Source organism: Tamandua tetradactyla, chromosome 6 (assembly GCF_023851605.1).
Source record: "Tamandua tetradactyla isolate mTamTet1 chromosome 6, mTamTet1.pri, whole genome shotgun sequence".
Taxonomy (NCBI): domain Eukaryota; kingdom Metazoa; phylum Chordata; class Mammalia; order Pilosa; family Myrmecophagidae; genus Tamandua; species Tamandua tetradactyla.
Genome location: NC_135332.1, coordinates 110868669 through 110895456, shown reverse-complemented (window position 1 = coordinate 110895456; position 26788 = coordinate 110868669). Strand labels below are relative to the sequence as shown.

General features: G+C 36.8%; 1 protein-coding gene across 11 annotated transcripts in view; it reads right to left on the bottom strand.

Annotated features, from left to right (window-relative positions):
- CSPP1 (centrosome and spindle pole associated protein 1) overlaps positions 1 to 26788 on the bottom strand; it is a 234531-nt gene that overhangs the window by 26304 nt on the left and 181439 nt on the right. For all 11 annotated transcript variants that reach the window (XR_013178240.1, XM_077166946.1, XM_077166937.1 and 8 more), the window contains one exon: positions 23865 to 24005. Coding sequence is in view for 10 of the 11 variants with exons in the window: in XM_077166946.1 (XP_077023061.1) it covers positions 23865 to 24005 (141 nt within the window). In the remaining variant the exon portion in view is untranslated. The remainder of the gene's footprint in view (positions 1 to 23864; positions 24006 to 26788) is intronic.

The following is a 26788-nucleotide window of genomic DNA, read 5'->3' as shown; positions in this document are numbered from 1 at the left end:
GAGCGGCCGCCCGGACCAACTGAGAGAATTGGATCGGAAATCCCCAGGCCGCGGAGAACGGTGACGGGTGGGGGAGGCCCCTTCCAAACCCATGACTCCCGGGGAACGGGCACTCTCCCGGGCGGGTCGCTGCCGCTGGCGCCCTCCCGCAACGCTTGTCGCCCAGGGCCGACTAGTAAATTCAGATGGGCTCTTTCCCGGGCTGCGGCGGCCAGCAACCCTACCTGTGTTCGGACCCCGGGCCGGCTCAAGCCGCTTTGGCTAGCGAACCACCCGGACGGCGAGAGTTTTCCAAAGTTTAAGGTCCCACAGCACCTTTTACTGGTGGGACCCGCAGACAAACGTGTGCCACGAGCGCCACCTACTGGGCAGGATAAGAAAAACAGAACCCAGAGATTTCACAGAAAAATCTTCCAAACTTTTGGATCCAATACCCAGGGAAATCTGTCTAAATGCACAGACGCCAACAGAAGATAACGGATCACGCTCAAATAATTGAAAATATGGCCCAGTCAAAGGAACAAACCAATACTTCAAATGAGATACAGGAGCTGAGACAACTAATGCTGAATATACGAACAGAAATGGAAAACCCCTTCAAAAACGAAATGGATAAATTGAGGGAGGACATGAAGAAGACATGGGCTGAACATAAAGAAGAAATAGAAAAACTGAAAAAACAAATCGCAGAACTTATGGAAGTGAAGGACAAAGTAGAAAAGATAGAAAAAACAATGGATACCTACAATGATAGATTCAAAGAGACAGAAGATAGAATTAGTGATTTGGAGGATGGAACATCTGAATTCCAAAAACAAACAGAAACTATCGGGAAAAGAATGGAAAAATTTGAACAGGGTATCAGGGAACTCAAGGACAATATGAAGCGCAAAAATATACATGTTGTGGGTGTCCCAGAAGGAGAAGAGAAGGGAAAAGGAGGAGAAAAACTAATGGAAGAAATTTTCACTGAAAATTTGCCAACTCTTATGAAAGACCTAAAATTACAGATCCAAGAAGTGCAGCGCACCCCAAAGAGATTAGACCCAAATAGGCGTTCTCCAAGACACTTACTAGTTAGAATGTCAGAGGTCAAAGAGAAAGAGAGGATCTTGAAAGCAGCAAGAGAAAAACAATCAATCACATACAAGGGAACCCAATAAGACTATATGTAGATTTCTCAGCAGAAACCATGGAGGATAGAAGACAGTGGGATGATATATTTAAATTACTAAAAGAGAAAAACTGCCAACCAAGACTCCTATATCCAGCAAAATTATCCTTCAAAAATGAGGGAGAAATTAAAATATTCTCAGACAAAAAGTCACTGAGAGAATTTGTGACCAAGAGACCAGCTCTGCAAGAAATACTAAAGGGAGCACTAGAGTCAGAACCGAAAAGACAGAAGAGAGAGGTATGGAGAAGAGTGTAGAAAGAAGGAAAATCAGATATGATATATATAATACAAAAGGCAAAATGGCAGAGGAAAATATTAACCAAACAGTAATAACACTAAATGCTAATGGACTGAATTCCCCAATCAAAAGACATAGATTGGCAGAATGGATTAAAAAACAGGATCCTTCTATATGCTGTCTACAGGAAACACATCTTAGACCCAAAGATAAACATAGGTTGAAAGTGAAAGGTTGGGAAAAGATATTTCATGCAAATAACAACCAGAAAAGAGCAGGAGTGGCTATACTAATATCCAACAAGTCAGAGTTCAAATGTAAAACAGTTAAAAGAGACAAAGAAGGACACTATATACTAATAAAAGGAACAATTAAACAAGAAGACATAACAATCATAAATATTTATGAACCGAACCAGAATGCCCCAAAATACGTGAGGAATACACTGCAAACACTGAAAAGGGAAATAGTCACAAATACCATAATAGTTGGAGACTTTAATTCCCCACTCTCATCAATGGACAGAACATCTAGACAGAGGATCAATAAAGAAATAGAGAATCTGAACATTACTATAAAGGAGCTAGACTTAACAGACATTTATAGGACATTACATCCCACAACAGCAGGATACACCTTTTTCTTAAGTGCTCATGGATCATTCTCAAAGATAGACCATATGCTGGGTCACAAAGCAAGTCTTAACAAATTTAAAAAGATTGAAATCATACACAACACTTTCTCAGATCATAAACGAATGAAGTTGGAAATCAATAATAGGCGGAATGCCAGAAAATTCACAAATACCTGGAGGCTCAACAACACACTCTTAAACAATGAGTGGGTCAAAGAAGAAATTGCGAGAGAAATTAGTAAATACCTCGAGGCAAATGAAAATGAAAACACAACATATCAAAACTTATGGGATGCAGCAAAGTCAGTGCTAAGAGGGAAATTTATTGCCCTAAATGCCTATATCAGAAAAGAAGAAAAGGCAAAAATGCAGGAATTAACTGTTCACTTGGAAGAACTAGAGAAAGAACAGCAAACTAATCCCAAAGCAAGCAAAAGGAAAGAAATAACAAAGATCAGAGCAGAAATAAATGAAATTGAAAATATGAAAACAGTAGAGAAAATCAATAAGACCAGAAGTTGGTTCTATGAGAAAATCAATAAAATTGATGGGCCCTTATCAAGATTGACAAAAAGAAGAAGAGAGAGGATGCAAATAAATAAGATCAGAAATGGAAGAGGAGACATAACTACTGACCTCACAGAAATAAAGGAGGTAATAACAGGATACTATGAACAACTTTACGCTAATAAATACAACAATTTAGAGGAAATGGACGGGTTCCTGGAAAGACATGAACAACCAACTTTGACTCAAGAAGACATAGATGACCTCAACAAACCAATCACAAGTAAAGAAATTGAATTAGTCATTCAAAAGCTTCCTAAAAAGAAAAGTCCAGGACCAGATGGCTTCACATGTGAATTCTACCAAACATTCCAGAAAGAATTAGTACCAATTCTCCTCAAACTCTTCAAAAAAATCAAAGCGGAGGGAAAGCTACCTAATTCATTCTATGAAGCCAACATCACCCTCATACCAAAACCAGGCAAAGATATTACAAAAAAAGAAAACTACAGACCAATCTCTCTAATGAATATAGATGCAAAAATCCTCAATAAAATTCTAGCAAATCGTATCCAACAACACATTAAAAGAATTATACATCATGACCAAGTAGGATTCATCCCAGGTATGCAAGGATGGTTCAACATAAGAAAATCAATTAATGTAATACACCATATCAACAAATCAAAGCAGAAAAATCACATGATCATCTCGATTGATGCAGAGAAGGCATTTGACAAGATTCAACATCCTTTCCTGTTGAAAACACTTCAAAAGATAGGAATACAAGGGAACTTCCTTAAAATGATAGAGGGAATATATGAAAAACCCACAGCTAATATCATCCTCAATGGGGAAAAATTGAAAACTTTCCCCCTAAGATCAGGAACAAGACAAGGATGTCCACTATCACCACTATTATTCAACATTGTGTTGGAGGTTCTAGCCAGAGCAATTAGACAAGAAAAAGAAATACAAGGCATCAAAATTGGAAAGGAAGAAGTAAAACTATCACTGTTTGCAGATGATATGATACTATACGTCGAAAACCTGGAAAAATCCACAACAAAACTACTAGAGCTAATAAATGAGTACAGCAAAGTAGCAGGTTACAAGATCAACATTCAAAAATCTGTAGCATTTCTATACACTAGTAATGAACAAGCTGAGGGGGAAATCAAGAAACGAATCCCATTTACAATTGCAACTAAAAGAATAAAATACCTAGGAATAAATTTAACTAAAGAGACAAAAAAACCTATATAAAGAAAACTACAAAAAACTGCTAAAAGAAATCACAGAAGACCTAAACAGATGGAAGGGCATACCGTGTTCATGGATTGGAAGACTAAATATAGTTAAGATGTCAATCCTACCTAAATTGATTTACAGATTCAATGCAATACCAATCAAAATCCCAACAACTTATTTTTCAGAAATAGAAAAACCAATAAGCAAATTTATCTGGAAGGGCAGGGTGACCCGAATTGCTAAAAACATCTTGAGGAAAAAAAACGAGGCTGGAGGTCTCGCGCTGCCTGACTTTAAGGCATAATATGAAGCCACAGTGGTCAAAACAGCATGGTATTGGCATAAAGATAGATATATCGATCAATGGAATCGAATAGAGTGCTCAGATATAGACCCTCTCATCTATGGACATTTGATCTTTGATAAGGCAGTCAAGCCAACTCACCTGAAACAGAGCAGTCTCTTCAATAAATGGTGCCTAGAGAACTGGATATCCATATGCAAAAGAATGAAAGAAGACCCATCTCTCACACCCTATACAAAAGTTAACTCAAAATGGATCAAAGATCTAAACATTAGGTCTAAGACCATAAAACAGTTAGAGGAAAATGTAGGGAGATATCTTATGGATCTTACAACTGGAGGTGGTTTCATGGACCTTAAACCTAAAGCAAGAGCACTGAAGAAGGAAATAAATAAACGGGAACTCCTCAAAATTAAACACTTTTGTGCATCAAAGAACTTCATCAAGAAAGTAGAAAGACAGCCTTCACAATGGGAGACAATATTTGGAAATGATATATCAGATAAAGGTCTAGTATCCAGAATTTATAAAGAGATTGTTCATCTCAACAACAAAAAGACAGCCAACCCAATTACAAAACGGGAAAAAGACTTGAACAGACACCTATCAGAAGAGGAAATACAAATGGCCAAAAGGCACATGAAGAGATGCTCAATGTCCCTGGCCATTAGAGAAATGCAAATCAAAACCACAATGAGATTATCATCTCACACCCACCAGAATGGCCATTATCAACAAAACAGAAAATGACAAGTGCTGGAGAGGATGCGGAGAAAGAGGCACACTTATCCACTGTTGGTGGGAATGTCAAACAGTGCAACCACTGTGGAAGGCAGTTTGGCGGTTCCTCAAAAAGCTGAATATAGAATTGCCATACGACCCAGCAATACCATTGCTGGGAATATACTCAAAGGACTTAAGGGCAAAGACACAAACGGACATTTGCACACCAATGTTTATAGCAGCGTTATTTACAATTGCAAAGAGATGGAAACAGCCGAAATCTCCATCAACAGAAGAGTGGCTAAACAAACTGTGGTATATACATATGATGGAATACTATGCAGCTTTAAGACAGGATAAACTTATGAAGCATGTAATAACATGGATGGACCTAGAGAACATTATGCTGAGTGAGTCTAGCCAAAAACTAAAGGACAAATACTGTATGGTCCCACTGATGTGAACAGACATTCGAGAATAAATTTGGAATATGTCCTTGATAACAGAGTCCAGCAGGAGGTAGAAACAGGGTAAGATAATGGCCAATTGGAGTTGAAGGGATACAGACGGTGTAACAGGACTAGATACAAAAACTCAAAAATGGACAGCACAAGAATACCTAATTGTAAAGTAATCATGTTAAAACACTGAATGAAGCTGCATCTGAGCTATAGGTTTTTGTTTTGTTTTGTTTTGTTTTGTTTTGATTTTACTATTATTATTTTTATTTTTTTCTCTATATTAACATTCTATATCTTTTTCGGTTATGTTGCTAGTTCTTCTAAACCAATGCAAATGTACTAAGAAATGATGATCATGCATCTATGTGATGACGTTAAGAATTAATGATTGCATATGTAGAATGGTATGATCTCTAAATGTTGGGTTAATTTCTTTTTTTCCGTTAATTAAAAAAAAAAAAGAGAAGGGATAATTGGAGCTGAAGGGATACAGACTGTACAACGTGACTGGATATAAAAACTCAGAAATGGACAGCACAATACTACCCAATTGTAATGCAATTATGTTAAAACACTGAATGAAGCTGCATGTGAGGTATAGGTTTTTTGTTTTTGTTTTTGTTTTTGTTTTTCTTTCTATTGTTTTAATTCTTATCCTGTTGTCTTTTTATTTCTTTTTCTAAATCGATGCAAATGTACTAAGAAATGATGAATATGCAACTATGTGATGTTATTAAGAATTACTGATTGTACATGTAGATTGGAATGATTTCTAATTGTTTTGTTAATTCTTTTTTTAATTAATAAAAAAAAAAGAATATCTAAACGCAAAAAAAAAATGCTTCAAAAAATACAAAAAAAAGAGGGAACCATTTTGGAAAGAGCCAATAGAACCAACAGAGCCTACACAGCCAGAGACCTATGGAGCAGGAAAAAAATGCCCTCTTATGAAATGAAAAGAGAAAGCTAGCAGACATTGCCACATGCCTTTCCAGCTGACAGAGGTATTCTGGACCTATCGGCCATTCTTGGATCAAGGTATCATTCCCTGGATGCCTTAGTTTGGGTATTTTCATAGTCTTAGAACTGTAAATTTGCAACTTATTAAATTTCCTTTATAAAAGCCATTCCATTTCTGGTATATTGCATTCCAGCAGCTTTTACAAAGAAAATAGAGCCAAAAGAAGAATTTGAAAACATAAAAGAAATAATAGGAATAAAAGGCACAATAGAAAAGATTAAAAATATACTAGAGGCAGATTTAAATGTGGAGAAGAAACAATCAGCACACTAAAAGACAGGATACTTGAAATCTTACAGACAGAAGAACAGATAGAGAAAAGAATGGAAAAAGTTGAGCAAGGTCTCAGGGATCAGAATGACAGCACAAAGGGCAAACACATACACATCAGGGGTGTCCCAGAAGGAAAAGTGAAGGGCAAAGGGACAGAAAGAATATTTGAAAAAAAATAATGGCACAAAATTTCTTAACTCTTATGAAAAATATACATATCCAAGAAGCAAAACGTACTCCAAACAGAATAAACCCTAAAAGACCTACTCCAAATACATACTAACCAGAGTGCGAAATGCCAAAGATGAGAGATTCTTGGAAGCATCAAGAACAAAGAGATTAGTCATATACAAGGGAAATGGAAGAAGGTTAAGTGCTGATTTCTCATCAAAAACCACAAAGGCAAGAAGGCAGTAATATATTTTAAGGTACTAGAAGAGAAAAACTGCCAGCAAAGAATCCTTAATCCACAAAACTGTCCTTCAAAAATGAGGGAGAAATTAAAACATTTTCAGACAAAAAAATCAATGAAAGAATTTGTGATCAAGAGACTGGGTTTGCAAGAAATACTAAAGGGAGCACTTGAGACAGATAGGAAAAGATGGGAGAGAGAAGTGTGGAGAAGAGTGTAGAAATGAAGACGATCAGGAAAGATAAAAAGAGAAAAAAACAAACATGACATATAAAATTCAAAAGGCAAAATGGTAGAAGAAAATACTGCCCTTACAGTAATAACACTAAATGTTGATGGAGTAGATTCCCCAATCAAAAGACTTAAACTTGCTGAATGATTAAAAAAGAGAACTCATCTATATACTGTTCACAGGAGATGCATTTTAGACCCAAAGATAAATATAAGTTGAAAGTGAAAAGTTGGGAAAAGATATTCCATGCAAATAACAATCAGAAAAGAGCAAGAGTAGCTATACTAATATCTGACAAACTAGACTTCAAATGTAAAACAATTAAAAGAGACAAAGAAGGACGCTATGTATTAATAAAAGCAGCAATTCAACAAGACATAACAATCATAAATATTTATGCACCAAGCCAGAATGTTCCAAAATACCTGAGGTAAACACTGAAAAGAGAAATAGACACATCTACTATAATAGTTGGAGATTTCAATTCCTCGGTGTCATCGATGGACAGAGGGTCAATAAAGAAACAGAGAATTTGAATAATACAATAAACAAACTAGGCTTAACAGACATTTATAGAACATTACACCACACAACAACAGGATATACCTTTTTCTCAAGCGCTCATGGATCATTCTCAAGGATAGACCATTTGCTGGGTGGTCACAAAGCAAGTCTCAATAAATGTAAAAAGACTGAAATCAAACAAAACACTTTCTCAGATCATAAAAGAATGAAGTTGGAAATCAATAATAGGCAAATGGCCAAAAAAATACACAAATATATGGAGGCTCAACAACACACTCTCAAACAATCAGTGAGCCAAGGAAGAAATTATAAGAAATATCAGTAAACATCTCAAGGCAAATGAAAATGAAAACACAACATATCAAAATTTATGGGATGCAGCAAAGGCAGTCCAAAGAGGGAAATTTATTTCCCTAAATGCATATATCAAAAAAGATGAAAAAGCAAAAACTTGAGGAATTAACTGCTCACTTGGAAAAACTAGAGAAAGAACAGCAAACTAACCCCACAGCAAGCAAAAGTAAAGAAATAATGAAGAGTAGAGAAGAAATAAATGAAATTGAGAACATAAAAACAATCACAAATATAACAAAAACCAGAAGCTGGTTCTATGAGAAAATCAATAAGACTGATGGTCCCTTAGCAAGGCTGACAAAAAGAAGAAAGCAGATGAAAATAAACAGAATCAGAAATGAAGAGGAGACATAACCACTGATCCTGCAGAAATAAAAGAGGTACTGAGAGAATACTATTAACAAATTAATGCTACTAAACTAGATAACAAGGATGAAATGGACAACATCCTAGAAAGGCATGAACAGTCAAAACTGACTCAAGAAGAAACAGATGACCTTAACAAACTAATCACAAGTAAAGAAATTGAATCAGTCATTAATAAGCTGCGAAAAAACAAAAGTCCAGGACCAGAAGGCTTCACATGAGAATTCTACCAAACATTCAAGAAAGAATTAGTAACAATCCTGTTAAAACTCCTCAAAAAAACTGAAGAGGAGGGAAAGCTACCTAATTCATTCTATGAAGCCAACATCACCCTAACACCAAAGCAAGACAAAGATGCTATGAGAAAAGAAAATAATAAACGAATCTCTCTAAATGAATAAGATGCAAAAATCCTCAACAAAATACTTGCAAATCAAATACAGCAGCATATTATAAAAGATTATAAACCATGAACAAACGGGATTTATTCCAGGTATGCAAGAATGGCTCAATGTAACAAAATCAATTAATGTAATGCACCACATACCAACAAATCAAAGCAGAAAAACTCCATGATCATCTGAACTGGTGCAGAAATGGCATTTGACAAAATTCAACATCCCTTCTTGATGAAACACTTCAAAGGATAAGAACAGAAGGGAGCTTCATCTACATAGTAAAGGGATATACGAAAAACCCACAGCTAACATCATCTTCCATGGGGAAAAACTGAAAGCTTTCTAAGATCAGGAACAAGACAAGAATGCCCACTGTCGCCATTGTTATCCAAAACTGCTGGAAGTTCTAGCCAGAGCAATTAGACAAGAAAAAGAAATAAAAGGCATTCAAATTGGAAAGGAAGAAGTAAAAGTCACTGTTTGCAAATGACATGATACTATCCAAAAATCCCCAAAAATCTACAGCAAAGCTACTAGAGCAAATAAATTAGTACAGCAAAGTGGGAGGGTACAAAATCAATGCCCAAATATCAGTGGTATTTCTATACACTAGTAATCAGCAATCTGAGGAAGAAATCAAGAAAAAAATCCATTTACAAGTGCAACCAAAAGAATAAAACATTTAGGAATAAATTTAACTAAGGATACAAAAGACCTATACAAAGAAAACTACAAGAAATTGCTAAAAGAAATCACTGAAGACCTAAATAAACAGAAGGGCATACCATGTTCATGAATTGGAAGACTAAATATAGCTAAGATGTCAATTCTACTTAAATTCATTTATACATTCAACACAATACCAATTAAAATCCCAAAAACTGACTTCCAGAGAAGATGGCGGCTTAGTAAGGTGCGCGCATCTTAGTTCCTCCTCCAGAACTACTAAATAACTAGAAACAGTACAGAACAGCTCCCGGAGCCACGACAGAGACCAGACACACAGTGTACAACAGTCTGGACCGGCTGGACCGGTTGCAAGACTCCACTGCGGGGAGGTCCCCGAGCGGCGCGCGCTTCCCCGGGCCGCGGTGTTTGGCGGCCGGCGCCCCTCCCTTCCTCCTTCTGGGTCCAGCTGAGAGACTCGGAGAGGCAAGTTCCCCAAGCCGCAGCGGCTGGCAGCCGGTGCCCCTCCCTCATGGGCGGTTTCCCGGGCCAGTTGGGAGCTTTGGATCAGCGGTTCCCCAAGTCCCGGTGGCCGGCACCCCTCCCCCACACGTTGCTCTTCAGGCCGGCTGGGAGACTCGGATCAGCAGTTCCCCAAGCCGCTGCGACCAGCGCCCCTCCCACACACGCGGCTCCCCGGGCCGGCTGGGAGCCTCAGATCAGCGGTTTCCCAAGCAGTGGCGGTCGGCAACTGGTGCACCTCCCACACACGCGCGGCTTTCTGAGCCGGCTGGGAGCCTCAGATCAGCGGTTCCCCAAGCCACGGTGGCCGGTGACCAGCGCCCCTCCCACACACACGGCTTACCGGGCTGGCTGGGAGCCTCGGATCAGCGGTTCCCCAAGCCGCGGTGGCCGGAGACCAGCGCCCCTCCCACACACGCGGCTTCCCGGGCCTGCTAGGAGCCTCGGATCAGCGGCTCCCCAAGCCGCAGCGGGCAGTGAGTGGCGCCCCTCCCACACACGGGACTTCCCGGGCCGGCTGGGAGCCTCGGATCAGCGGTTCACCAAGCCGCGGCGACCGGCGCCCCTCCCACACATGTGCTTCCAAGGCTGGCTGGGAGCCTCAGATCAGCAGTTCCCCAAGCCACGGCGGCCGGCGACCGGCGCCCCTCGCACACATGCGTCTTCCCGGGCCAGCTGGGAGACTCGGATCAGCAGTTCCCCAAGACGCGGCGGCCGGCGCCCCTTGCCCACAGGCAACTTCCTGGAGGAAAAAGAAAGAGTCCCCAACAGTAGTAGAGACTGAGCCCAACCTAACACCAATAGTGGCATTAATGAACAACTTCTGACTACTAAAAATAGGCCCTCAGCTCAGGCATAACTGATCAAGGTGGAAGTCGCCTATTGGGCTAACTGAAAAAGAGGAAAGGGGGCGAAACAGAGCTTTCTGCGGCTGTTTCTACGGAGGCTTAGTTGCCTCTGGGCTCAGCGCTGGGATTACACAGGTTGCAACTGCTCCGAACGCAGAAACAGGCTGCTTTCAGGGCTCTCTGCCAACTGAAACTTCCCCGCGGGAGGGATGAAACGCAACTCAAGTGGATTTCCTCTCTCAAGGAATTCAAATCCAATGACTTCACAATTTGAACCCATTAAAACTAGCCTACAACCATTCCTCTTTCTCCACCACACACCCAGCAGCGAGAGTCTTCCAAAGTTAAAGGAGTCACAATATCTTTGGCTGGTGGAACCCACAGACAGACAAGCACCACATACTGGGCAGGATAAGAAAAACAGAGCACAGAGACTTCACAGGAAAGTCTTTCAACCTGCTGGGTCCCACACTCAGGGAAATCTGATTAAATGCCCAGAAGCCAGCAAAAAATAACATATCACACCAGGAAAATTCAAGATATGGCCCAGTCAAAGGAACAAACCAATACCTCAAGTGAGATACAGGAGCTGAGAAAAGTAATTCTGAATATACAAACAGTAATGGAAAACCTCTTCAAAAACCAAATCAATCGAAGGAGGACATGAAGAAGGCAAGGGATGAACAAAAAGAAGAAATGGAAAGTCTGAAAAAACAAATCACAGAACTTATGGGAATGAAAGATACAGCAGAAGAGATGAAAAAAACAATGGAAACCTACAATGGTAGATTTCAAGAGACAGAGGATAGAATTAGTGAATTGGAGGATGGAATATCTGAAATCCAAAAAGAAACAGAAACTATAGGGAAAAGAATGGAAAAATTTGAGCAGGGGCTCAGGGAATTGAATGATAATATGAAGCACACAAATATATGTGTTGTGGGTGTTTCAGAAGGAGAAGAGAAGGGAAAAGGAGGAGAAAAACTAATGGAAGAAATTATCACTGAAAATTTCCCAACTCTTATGAAAGACCTAAAATTACAGATCCAAGAAGTGCAGCGCACCCCAAAGAGAATAGACCCAAATAGGCATTCTCCAAGACACTTACTAGTTAGAATGTCAGAGGTCAAAGAGAAAGAGAGGATCCTGAAAGCAGCAAGAGAAAAACAATCCATCACATACAAGGGAAACCCAATAAGACTATGTGTAGATTACTCAGCAGAAATCATAGAAGCAAGAAGACAGTGGGATGATATATTTAAATTACTAAAAGAGAAAAACTGCCAACCAAGACTCCTATATCCAGCAAAATTGTCCTTCAAAAATGAGGAAGAAATTAAAATATTTTCAGATAAAAAGTCACTGAGAGATTTTGTGACCAAGAGACCAGCTCTGCAAGAAATACTAAAGGGAGCACTAGAGTCAGATACGAAAAGACAGAAGAGAGAGATATAGAGAAGAGTGTAGAAAGAAGGAAAATCAGATGCGATATATATAATACAAAAGGCAAAAAGGTAGAGGAAAGTATTAGCCAAACAGTAATAACACAAATGTTAATGGACTGAATTCCCCAATCAAAAGACATAGACTGGTAGAATGGATTAAAAAACAGGATCCTTCTATATGCTGTCTACAGGAAACACATCTTATACTCAAAGATAAACATAAGTTGAAAGTGAAAGGTTGGGAAAAGATATTTCAAGCAAATAACAACCAGAAAAGAGCAGGAGTAGCTATACTAATATCCAACAAATTAGACTTCAAATGTAAAACAGTTAAAAGAGACAAAGAAGGATACTATGTACTAATAAAAGGAACAATTACACAAGAAGACATAACAATCATAAATATTTACGCACCGAATCAGAAGGCCCCAAAATACGTGAGGAATACACTGCAATTACTGAAAAGGGAAAGAGACACATATACCATAATAGTTGGAGACTTCAATTCACCACTCTCATCAATGGACAGAACATCTAGACAGAGGATCAATAAAGAAATAGAGAATTTGAATATTACAATAAATGAGCTAGACTCAACAGACATTTATAGGACATTACACTACACAACAGCAGGATACACCTTTTTCTCAAGTGCTCATGGATCATTCTCAAAGGTAGACCATATGCTGGGTCAAAAAGCAAGTCTTAACAAATTTAAAAACATTGAAATCATACATAACACTTTCTCGGATCACAAAGGAATGAACTTGGAAATCAATAATAGGCGGAGTGCCAGAAAATTCACTAATACGTGGAGGCTCAACAACACACTCTTAAACAATGAGTGGGCCAAGGAAGAAATTGCTAGAGAAATTAGTAAATACCTCGAGGCAAATGAAAACGAAAACACAACATATCAAAACCTATGGGACACAGCAAAGGCAGTGCTAAGAGGGAAATGTATTGCCCTAAATGCCTATATCAGAAAAGAAGAAAAGGCAAAAATGCAGGAATTAACTGTCCACTTGGAAGAACTGGAGAAAGAACAGCAAACTAACCCCCAAAGCAAGCAAAAGGAAAGAGATAACAAAGATTAGAGCAGAAATAAATAAAATTGAAAACATGAAAACAATAGAGAAAATCAATAAGACCAGAAGTTGGTTCTATGAGAAAATCAATAAGATTGATGGGTCCTTAGCAAGACTGACAAAAAGAAGAAGAGAGAGGATGCAAATAAATAAGATCAGAAATGGAAGAGGAGACATAACCACTGACCTCACAGAAATAAAGGAGGTAATAACAGGATACTATGAACAACTTTACGCTAATAAATACAATTTAGAGGAAATGGACAGGTTCCTGGAAAGACATGAACAACCAACTTTGATTCAAGAAGAAATAGATGACCTCTACAAACCAATCACAAGTAAAGAAATTGAATCAGTCATTCAAAAGTTTCCGAAAAAGAAAAGTCCAGGACCAGATGGCTTCACATGTGAATTCTACCAAACATTCCAGAAAGAATTAGTACCAATTCTCCTCAAACTCTTCAAAAAAATCAAAGCGGAGGGAAAGCTACCTAATTCATTCTATGAAGCCAACATCACCCTCATACCAAAACCAGGCAAAGATATTACAAAAAAAGAAAACTACAGACCAATCTCTCTAATGAATATAGATGCAAAAATCCTCAACAAAATTCTAGCAAATCGAATCCAACAACACATTAAAAGAATTATACATCATGACCAAGTAGGATTCATCCCAGGTATGCAAGGATGGTTCAACATAAGAAAATCAATTAATGTAATACACCATATCAACAAATCAAAGCAGAAAAATCACATGATCATCTCGATTGATGCAGAGAAGGCATTTGACAAGATTCAACATCCTTTCCTGTTGAAAACACTTCAAAAGATAGGAATACAAGGGAACTTCCTTAAAATGATAGAGGGAATATATGAAAAACCCACAGCTAATTTCATTCTCAATGGGGAAAAACTGAAAACTCTCCCTCTAAGATCAGGAACAAGACAAGGATGTCCATTATCACCACTATTACTCAACATCGTGTTGGAGGTTCTAGCCAGAGCAATTAGACAAGAAAAAGAAATACAAGGCATCAAAATTGGAAAGGAAGAAGTAAAACTATCACCGTTTGAAGACGATATGATACTATACGTCGAAAACCCGGAAAAATCCACAACAAAACTACTAGAGATAATAAATGAGTACAGCAAAGTAGCAGGTTACAAGATCAACATTCAAAAATCTGTAGCATTTCTAGACACTAGCAAAGAACAAGCTGAGGGGGAAATCAAGAAACGAATTCCATTTACAATTGCAACTAAAAGAATAAAATACCTAGGAATAAATTTAACTAAAGAGACAAAAAACCTATACAAAGAAAACTACAAAAAACTGCTAAAAGAAATCACAGAAGGCCTAAATAGATGGAAGGGCATACCGTGTTCATGGATTGGAAGACTAAATATAGTTAAGATGTCAATCCTACCTAAATTGATTTACAGATTCAACGCAATACCAATCAAAATCCCAACAACTTATTTTTCAGAAATAGAAAAACCAATAAGCAAATTTATCTGGAAGGGCAGGGTGACCCGAATTGCTAAAAGTATCTTGAGGAAAAAAAACGAAGCTGGAAGTCTCACGCTGCCTGACTTGAGGCATATTATGAAGCCACAGTGGTCAAAACAGCATGGTACTGGCATAAAGATAGATATATCGACCAATGGAATCGAATAGAATGCTCAGATATAGACCCTCTCATCTATGGACATTGGATCTTTGATAAGGCAGTCAAGCCAACTCACCTGGGACAGAACAGCCTCTTCAATAAATGGTGCCTAGAGAACTGGATATCCATATGCAAAAGAATGAAAGAGGACCCGTATCTCACACCCCATACAAAAGTTAACTCAAAATGGATCAAAGATCTAAACATTAGGTCTAAGACCATAAAACAGTTAGAGGAAAATGTAGGGAGATATCTTATGAATCTTACAATTGGAGGCGGTTTTACGGACCCTAAACCTAAAGCAAGAGCACTTAAGAAAGAAAGAAATAAATGGGAGCTCCTCAAAATTAAACACTTTTGTGCATCAAAGAACTTCATCTAGAAAGTAGAAAGACAGCCTACACAATGAGAGACAATATTTGGAAACGACATATCAGATAAAGGTCTAGTATCCAGAATTTATAAAGAGATTGTTCAACTCAACAACAAAAAGATAGCCAATCCAATCACAAAATGGGTAAAAGACTTGAACAGACACCTCTCAGAAGAGGAAATACAAATGGCCAAAAGGCACATGAACAGATGCTCAATGTCCCTGGCCATTAGAGAAATGCAAATCAAAACCACAATGAGATATCATCTCACACCCACCAGAATGGCCATTATCAACAAAACAAAAAATGACAAGTGCTGGAGAGGATGTGGAGAAAGAGGCACACTTATCCACTGTTGGTGGGAATGTCAAATGGTGCAACCACTGTGGAAGGCAGTTTGGTGGTTCCTCAAAAAGCTGAATATAGAATTACCATACGACCCAGCAATACCATTGCTAGGTATCTACTCAGAGGACTTAAGGGCAAAGACACAAATGGACATTTGCACACCAATGTTTATAGCAGCATTAGTTACAATTGCAAAGAGATGGAAACAGCCAAAATGTCCATCAACAGACGAGTGGCTAAACAAACTGTGGTATATACATACGATGGAATATTATGCAGCTTTAAGACAGAATAAACTTAGGAAGCATGTAATAACATGGATGGACCTAGAGAACATTATGCTGAGTGAGACTAGCCAAAAACTAAAGGACAAATACTGTATGGTTCCACTGATGTGAACCGACATTAGAGAATAAACTTGGAATATGTCATTGGTAACAGAGACTAGCAGGAGTTAGAAATAGGGTAAGATAATGGGTAATTGGAGCTGAAGGGATACAGACTGTGCAACAGGACTGGATACAAAAACTCAAAAATGGACAGCACTATACTACCTAATTGTAAAGTAATCATGTTAAAACACTGAATGAAGCTGCATCTGAGCTATAGTTTTTTTTTTATTTTTTATTTTTATTTTTTTCTATTATCATTTTATTTTTTTCTGTTGTCTTGCTATTTCTTTTTCTAAATCGATGCAAATGCACTAAGAAATGATCATACATCATGTGATGATATTAAGAATTACTGATTGTATATGTAGAATGGAATGATTTCTAAATGTTGTTAGTTAATTTTTTTTAATTAATAAAAAATTTAAAAATTCCAGAAACTTACTTTGCAGAAATAGAAAAACCAATAACTAAATTTATCTGGAAGGGCAGAGTGCCCCGAAAGCTAAAACTATCCTGAGAATGAAAAACGAAGTCAGAAGTCTCCAACTACCTTACTTTAAGGCATATTATGAAGCTACAGTGGTCAAAACAGTATGGCACTGGCATAAAGATAGATACACTGACCAATGGAATTTAATAGTGTTCAGATATAGACCCTCTCTCATCTATGGACAATTGATCTTCAATAAGGCAGTCAAGCCAACTCACCTGGGTCAGAATAGTCTCTTCAAAAAATGGTGCTTGGAGAATTGGATATCCACATGCAAAAGAATGAAAGAGGATCCATATTTCACAGCCTATACAGAAATTAACTCAAAATGGATCAAAGACCTAAACATTAGATCTAAGACCATAAAACTTTTACAAGAAAATATAGGGGAATATTTTATAAAACTCGTAATAGGAGGCGGTTTCCTAGATCTTACACCCAAAGCACAAGCATTGAAGAAAGAAATAGATAAATGGGAACTTTGCAAAAGTAAACACTTTTGTGCCTCAAAGAACTCTCTCAAGAAAGTAAAAAGGCAGTTCACACAATGGGAGACAATGTTTGGAAATGACAGATAAGGGTCTAGTATCCAGAATATATAAACAGTTTTGTTCAACTCAACAACAAAAAGACAAAAAACCCAATTTAAAAACTGGGTAAAAGACATGAACAGACACTTCTCAAAAGAGGAAATACAAATGGCTAAAAGGTCCATGAAAAGATGCTCAATTCCCTGGCTATCAGGGAAATGCAAATCAAAACCAAATGAAATATCATCTTACACCCACAAGAATGGCCATTATCAATAAAACAGAAAATGACAAGTACTGGAGAGGATGTGGAGAAAGAGGCACACTTATCCACTGTTGGTGGGAATGTACAATGGTACAATTGCTGTGGAAGGCAGTTTGGCGGTTCCTCAAAAAGCTAATATAGAATTGCCATATAATCCGGCAAAATCATTGTGAGGTACCTATTCAGAGGACATGAGGGCAAGGACACAAATAGACATTTGCACACCAATGTTTACAGCAGCATTATTAACAATTGCCAAGAAATGGAAACAGCCCAAATGTCCATCAACAGACGAGTGGTTAAACAAGCTGTGGTATACACATACGATGGAATATTACACAGCTGTAAGACAGAATAAAGTTATAAAGCCTGTAACAACGTGGATGGACCTTGAGGACATTATGCTGAGTGAGATGAGACAGAAAAAAGGACAAATACTGCATGGTCTCACTGATATGAACAAACATTAATGAAGGAACTTGGAGAATTTTGGTTAAGAACAGAGTTCATCAGGAGATAGAAATAGGGTAGATATTGGGTAACCGGAGCTGAAGGGATACAAACTGTGCAACAGGACTGAATGTAAAAACTCAGAAACAGACAGCACACTACTACCTAACTGTCATACAATTATGTTAAAACACTGAATGAAGCTGAATGTGAGAATGATAGAGGGAGGAGGGCTGGTGGCACATATGAAACCAGAAGGGAAGATAGATGATAAAGACTGAGATATTATAATCTAGAGATACCTAGAGTGTACAATGATAGTGACTAAAAGTAAAAATTTAAAAATGTTTTTGCATGAGGAAGAATAAAGGGTGTTTGAAATAATGGTCATTCATATTTTAACTTAATTTCTGTGTGAGACTAATGCAAAAAAATGTTTATTTGGTACAAATTTTATATTTTGACTAGTGCACTTCCTAATATAACTTATATGGACAGGTTAATTGAATACCATAAGTACATGGAACCTTGAACAGGGTATGAGATTTTGTAGGTTTATCCAGAGGGATGCCCCAATAAATCCCAGAGTGATCTGAGCAGTGAAGAAAGAAGTATTTGCAAAGTCCCCTTGGGGCAATGGCAAAAAAGAGGGAAAATTCAACTTCCCCATTTAGAGAATTCCTGATATTCTTGCAAGCAGTGAGGACAACAAAATCAATAGGCCAAGTCCTCAGTCTTAGGTTTTGTTCATATGAAACTTATACCTGCAAAGGATAGGCTAAGCCTACTTAAAATTAGGCCTAAGAGTCACCCCCAGAGAACATCTTCTGTTTCTCAGATGTGGCCTATCTCTCTCAGCCAACACCGCAAACAAACTCAACTGCCCTCCTCCTCTCTCTACATGGAACAGGACTCCAACGGGTGTAAACCTCCCTGGCAATGTAGGACAGAAATCCTAGAATGAGCTGGGACTCAGCATCAATGGATTAAGAAAACCTTCTCAATAGAAAGGGGAAAGAGAAAAATGAGACAAAATAAAGTGTCAGTGGCTGAGAGACTTCAAACAGAGTCGAGAGGTTATCCTGGAGATTATTCTTATGCATTATATAGATATTCCCTTTTTAGCTTCAGGTGTATTAGAGAGGCTAGAGGGAAGTGACTGAAACTGTAGAGCTGTATTCCAGCAGCCATGTTTCTTGATGATGATTGTATAATGATAGCTTTCGCAACGTGACTACGTGATTATGAAAACCTTCCGTCTGATGCTCCTTTTATCTATGGTATGGACAGATGAGTAAAAAATATGGATTAAAAACAAATAATAAGAGTATTATTAAAATAAACTGGGTAGTGGCAAATATTAGTGTTCAATGAGGAGAGGTAAGGGGTATGGTAAGTATGAGTTTTTTCTTTTTTCTTTTTATTTCTTTTTCTGGAGTGATGCAAATGCTCTAAGAAATGATCATGGTGATGAACACACAACTATGTGATGATATTGTAAGCCACTGATTGCATACATGTATGGAATGTTTGAATGTTAAGAATGCTTGTGTTTGCATGTTGTTTATCAATAAAAATATTTTTTAAAAAAAGAGTAATGACTTTGAATGTTAATAGATTAAACTTTCCAATCAAAAGACAGCAAGTGGCAGATGGATAAAAAAAATATGATTTATCTATATGGTGTCTTCAAGATACTCATCTTAAATTCAAGAACATAAATGAGTTGAAAGTGAAAGGCTGAAAAAAGATATTCCATGCAAACAGTAACCAAAAAAGAGCTGGGGTAGATATATTAATATCAGACAAATTAGGCTTTAAATGCAAAACTGTTATAAGAGACAAAGAAGAGAAAGAGAAAGACAGACACTAAATATTAATAAAAGGGGCATCCAAAAAGAAGAAGTAACAATCACAAATTGTTATTTGTGTACTTAAAGTGCCTCCAAAATACATGAGGCACACACTGGCAAAACTGAAGGGAGTGACATCTCTATCATAATAGCTGAAGACTACAATACACCACCTTCATTAATATGTAAAACATCTAGACAATAAGGAAACAAAGAAATTGAATATTATAAATGAACTAGACTTAACAGACATATACAGAACACTACATCCCAAAACAGCACTTCTATAGTGTTCATAAATCATTCTCCAGGAGAGACCACCTTTTGGGTCACAAAACTGGTCTCAAATTTAAAAGATTAAAACTACACAAAACACTTTCTCTTTAATAGAATGAAATTATAAATCAATAACAGGCAGAGAACCAGAGTCCAAATAACACACTTTTTAAAAAATCAGTGGGTCAAAGAAGAAATTGTAAGATAAGTCAGTAGATATCTGGAGATGAATGAAAATGAGAACACAACATATCAAAAGTTATGGGATGCAGTCAAGGCAGTACTGAGAGGGAAATGTATAGCCCTAAATATCTACATTAAAAAAGATGAAAGAGCTAAAACCAACAATCTTACTGTAAACTGGAGAAACTAGAAAAAGAATAAGCAAACTAATCCCAAAGCAAGAAGGAAAGCAGTAAGAAAGATTAGAGCAGAAATAAATGAAATTGAGAATAAGAAACAATAGAATCAATAAAACCAAAAGACGCCTCTTTGAGATCACTAAAATTGGCAAACCCTTAGACTGACAAACAGAAGCTACAAATAAATAAAATTAGAAATGAAGGTGGGGGGGGAGAGACATTACTACTGACCCCACAAAAATAAAAAAAGATCATTAGAGGATACTATGAACAACTGTACAACAAGTCAGACACCATGGTCAAGTGGTTTTTATCTCAGGTATGCAAGGGTGGTTCAACACAAGAAAAACAATTGATGGGATATAGCACATTAACAAACTGAAGGAGAAAAAACACATGATCATCTTGATTTATGCAGGAAAGACATTTGACATAATCTAGCATTCTTTCCGGGTAAAAACACTTCCAAGAAATAGAAATAGCAGAAACTTCCTCAACATGATAAAAGGCATAGACGAAAAACTCACAGCTAATATCATACTCAATGATGAAAGAATGAAAGATTTCCCTCTAAGATCAGGAAGAAGAAAAGGGCGCCCATAGTCACCTCTGTTCTTCAACAATATGCTGAAAGTTCTAACTAAAGTAGTTAGGCAAGAAAAAGAAATAAAAGGCATCCAAATTGGAAAGCAAGAAGTAAAACTTAACACTATTTGCAGATGACATTAACATATATATATATATATATATCAAAAAAATCAACAACAGAGCTACTACAGCTAAAAAACAAGTTCAGCAAAGTGACAAAGTACAAGATCAACGTGCTAAAATCATCATGTTTCTATACACTAGTAATGGGCAATCTGAGGATGAAATTTTTTTAAAATTCTATTTACAATAAGCAAGTAAAAGAATCAAATATTTAAGAATAAATTTAACCAAGGATGTAAAGGGACCGTAGAGAGAAAATTTACACAACATTGCTCAAAGAAATAAAAGACCTAAATAATCAAAAGGGCATGGATTGGAAAGCTAAACATAATTAAGATAACAATTCTAACGAAACTAAACACAATGCCAACCAGAATTCTAAGAGACTACTTTGCAGATATGGAAAAGCTAATTATCAAATTTATTTGTAAGAGTACGGTCCCTCAAATAACCAAAAAATCTTGTAAAAGAAGAATGAAGTGGGAGGAATCATACTTCTTGAAAGCACATTATAAATCCACAGAGTGGTCAAAACAGCAATGTTACTGGCATAAAGAAAGATGCACTGACCAATGGAATAGAATTGAGAGTTCAGAAATGGAGCGTTGCATCTCTAGCTAATTGATATTTGGCAGGGTTGCCAAGTCCTCTCAACTGGGATAGAACAGTCTCTTCAACAAATGGTGCTAGGAGAACTAAATATCCATGTCCAAAAGAATGAAAGAGGACCTCTATCTTATACCTTAATCAAAAATTAAATCATATGGAATCAAAGACCTACATATAAGAACCAGGACCATAAAATTCCTAGAAGAAAATGTAGGGAAGTATCTTCAAGATCTGAGTTAGGCAACGATTTCTTACACTTTACACCTAAAGCACAAGCAAAGAAAGAAAAAATAGATAACGGGACTGTCTCAAAATTCAAAATTTTGTGCAAGTACTTTCTATCAAGAAAGTTAAAATAAAACATAGATGGGATAAAATATTTGGAAACTGTATCGATAAAAGTTTAATATATCTAGAATATATAAAGAACTCCTTACAACTCAACAACAAAAAAGACAAACAACCCAATTAAGAAATGGGCAAAAGATGTGAGCAGGTATTTCTTCAAAGAAGATATACAAATGGGCAGAAAGCACAGGAAAAGATGCCCCACATTATTAGCCATTAGGGAACTACAAATCAAAATCACAATGATACACCATTTCACACCAACTAGAAAAGCTACTATTAAAAAAAAGAAAAGAAAAGTAAGTGTCGGAAAGGATGTAGAGAGATAGGAACACTTTTACTTTGTCGGCAGGAATGTAAACTGGTACAGCCACTGTGGAAAACAGTTTGGTGATTCCTCAGAAAGTTAAGTATAGAATTACCTATGACCTGGCTATCCCACTACTAGCTATATACCCCAAAGGATTAAAAAGCAGGGATTCGAACAGGTACTCTTGCGCATCAGTGTTCATGGTGGTATTATTCGCAATTGCCAAACTGTGTCCATCAATAGATGAGTGGATAAACAGAACATACATATACACCTATGGAATATTATTCAACTGTTAAAAACAGATGAAATTCTGTCACACGCAGCAAAGCAAATGAACCTTGAAGACATCACGTTGAGTTAAATAAGCCAGACACTAAAAGACAAATATTATAAGATCTCACTTACATAAAATAAGAATATGAAAATTTATAGAGTCAGAAACTAGAAATGTAGGTTACCAGGGACCAAGTAAGAGTAGGGAATAGGAAGTTAATATTTTATTGTTAGAGTTTCTCTTTAGGGTGATGGAAAAGTTTCGGCAATTGATAGTGATGGAAGCACAACAGGGAATGTAATTGATGCCACTGACTTGTCTATTTCAAAGTAAATAAAATGGAAAATTTTAGGTTGTATATAAGTTAACAGGGAAAAAAACCCATAGTGAGTTCTAATGTAAACTATGGGCTATAGTTATTAGTATAATTATAGTAACATTGTTTTATTAATGCAACAAAGGTATCACACTAAATGTAAAGTATTAATAATAAGGAAAACTGGGTATGTGGGGGAAGGTATAAGGGAAATCTTCTTTTGGGATGATTTTTCTGTAAACCTACAGCTGCTCTAGTAAAAAAGAAAAAAATTAACCCCAAATTGCAAAAAAAAAAAAAAAGCACATAAAAATAGTGTCTTTTATTCCATTAACATGAAATTACATGTATGTGCTGACATAACCATATATAGAACCATAACACAGAATTAAGTCCTGGATGATGTTTCAAAATGCTAATGGAGTTACCTTACAACGGAATTTAGGTATTTTTTAGTTTTTAAAAATAATTCCTATACTGCTTAAATCTGAAACAGACATTGTATTATAATAAAGAAAATAATTTTATTTTTTTACATTTTATCTTAAAATGTAACATTTTATCTTGAAAAATGTTACGGAAAATTATAACCATTATTCAAAGTACAAAGTCCTATGATACATATAAAAGAAACAGAATATGGAAATAAGAATAATTAATGAGTATTTGACTTTATATTTATCAACAATATCATAAAAGATTATTCATTCCTCAAAGAATACACGGTTGTTATGAGAGTCAAGTAAGGTAACAGATGGCAGAGGTCTGTATAAACTATTAAGTAACACATTCCATCCCACCGACTATAAACTATTAAATACTGGCCATTCCCTACCTTCAGCATCTTCCTGCATTTTTATTCTAATCAGTCTTTTCTGCTGCTCTCTTAGCAGGGCTTGCTGCTGAATCTCTAGGGTGTGGTGATCTCTTGGAGGATCTGGGTACATATATTTCAGATCAACTCGTGTTTCTGAATCTGGTGCAAGAAGTAAGTTATACATGTAAGTTAATTCTTGTTTTCAAGTAAGATTTAAGAAAATTTCACTCTAAATAAGATATCAATAATTTAATTTCAAAATCAAGGAACAATATAATGAGACATCACTTAAGTCTTTAATATAAGCATAAAACTAAAGAACACAAATTAATATTCTTTAAATAAATGCCTTCATAAACTTAACAATATAAGGAAGCACCCAGAACAAGCAGCAGCTTTTCAACACATTCTCCATCCCCACTTCTACACTGGCCCAGGACGCAACCCAAAACACACAGGAGGGCAACTATGTAAGGCATAAGGCTTGTACATAAAGAAAACCCACAGACTCCAAGTGGTTAATCAAATGGCTAGCACTCAGACATGTCATGAGACACTTCAATCAGAGCTGATCCCTAAAATGTGCTGGAAATTTTAAAACATAACATTGCTGGTCCTTGACTTATTTTAACTGATGTAAATGTGCATGAAGCAAGATAAATGCAGACTAGCTGGAACCTTAGTATGGATGTCATAATTGGAAAAAATGAAGGTCTAAGAATTCAACCCTGCCAAAAGTTCAAGGCAACTTTTAAATCTTTAAAATAAAAATATAGTTCACACATATAAAAACACTTACAAAGAGTATTCCCTTGAATACTGCTGGAATACAATTTAAAGAAGTAATCTTAAATATGTAAAAACCTTTATGATTACAAGTTATCAAAATAATAAAACAGGGAAAAGTAAAAATATGTTGAACACCTGAGAATTGGAAAACGGATGAAAGCAAAATGCTCTGGTTAACACAGAAGCTCCAATAAAAGTGCATTGGCTAATATAACTTATGTAGATAGTTAGCTGAACAACATAAGTACATGGAACCTTGAGTAGGACATGAGATTTTGTTGGTTTGTCCAGAGTGATGCCCCGATGAATCCCAGAGTGATTCGATCAGTGGGTGGAAAAGTATTTGCAAAGCCCCCTTCAGGGAATGGTGAGAACGGGGAGAAATGCAACTTTTCCAAGTTGAATTCTTGATATTCTCACAAGCAGTGTGGACAACCAAAGCTATAGGCTGAGCTCCCAGTCTTGGGGTTTGTTCATATGAAACTTAACCCTACAAAGGATAGGTCAAGTCTACTTAAAATTTAGGTCTAAGAATCACCCCCAAGAGAGCCTCTTTTGTTGCTCAGATGTGGCCTCTCTCTCCAGTCAACACGATGAGCAGTCTCACCACCCTCCCCCTCTCTACGTGGGACATGACTCCCAGGGGTGTGGACCTTCCTGGCAACATGGGACAGAAATCCGAGAATGAACTTGGAATCAGCATCAAGGGATTGAGAAAAACCCTAGAATGAGCTGAGACTCGGCATCAAGGGATTGAGAAAATCCTCTCAACCAAAAGGGGGAAGAATGAAATGAGACAAAGTGTCAATGGCTAAGAGATTCCAAACAGAGTCGAAAGGTTATCCTGGAGGTTATTCTTATGCATTAAGTAGATATCACCTTGTTATCTAAGAGGAAATGGAGAGGCTGGAGGGAACTGCCTGAAAATGTAGAGCTGTGTTTCAGTAGCCATGTTTCTTGATGATGATTGTATAATGGTGTAGCTTTCCTCGTGCGACTATGTGATTGTGAAAACCTTGTGTCTTATGCTCCTTTTATCTACCTCGTCAACAGATGAGTAGAACATATGGAATAAAAATAAATAATAGGGGGAACAAATGTTAAAATAAATTTAGTTTGAAATGCTAGTGATCAATGAAAGGGAGGAGTAAGGGGTATGGTGTGCATGGTTTTTTTTTCTGTTTTCGTTTTATTTTTCTGTTGTCTTCGTTTTTTTTTTCTGAATTGATGCAAATGTTCTAAGAAATGATCAGGATTTTGAATCTGAAGCTATGTGATGATATTGTGAATTACTGATTATATATGTAGAATGGAATGATCACATATTGGGAATGTTTGTGTTTCTGTCTGTAATTTTTTTTTTAATTAAGTAAAAAATTTTTTTTAAAAAGTGCATTGGACCCTTGCTGTAACACTTTCAGACTCAATTTCCTCATATGTAGGAAACAAAGATCCTAGTCTAATCAACTAAATCTAATTCTGTATAAGGACTGGACATGCTAACTTTGGGAAACAAATGGCTCAATAAAGCCCCTTTATACCCTTAAAACTGGAGGGCCATAAAGAGTTTTTATTCGTATAATATACACACACATATATGCATAAACATACATACATACACACATATAATTTATCGCATTAAGAAATTAAAATGGAGAAATTTTTAAAATATAAGAACACACAGCCCGCCCACATTCTATTAGCTTCAGAACAATAAAGTAATCCTGTATCATGTAGCTTCTGGACAACTTCACTGCATACTCATGAGGGAGACTGAAAAATGTAAATAATGTCTTAGTTTATTACAAAAACAGTTTTGCTCTCACAGACCCTTGGCAAAAGACTCCTTGGATCCATGGATCCATGATCCATAGGCTAAATACAATGCCTGCATGTAGTAAGTAATAAGTCAAATGACAGTATAAAAATAACTATGGTATAAAGAATTGATGATACTTATAAATCTAAGTGGAAAAACAACAGAGGAAACTGAACAGAATGAACATATCTTGTTTTTGTTTGACTTTTGTTTTTATTTTTTATTATTATACTCAGAAAGAAGACAGGAAAACATCCAACATGTTAAGAATGATTTTATTTAGGTGGCTTGTCTAAAGTGATTTTTTCCCTTTCTATTTTTCTGTATTTTCAAA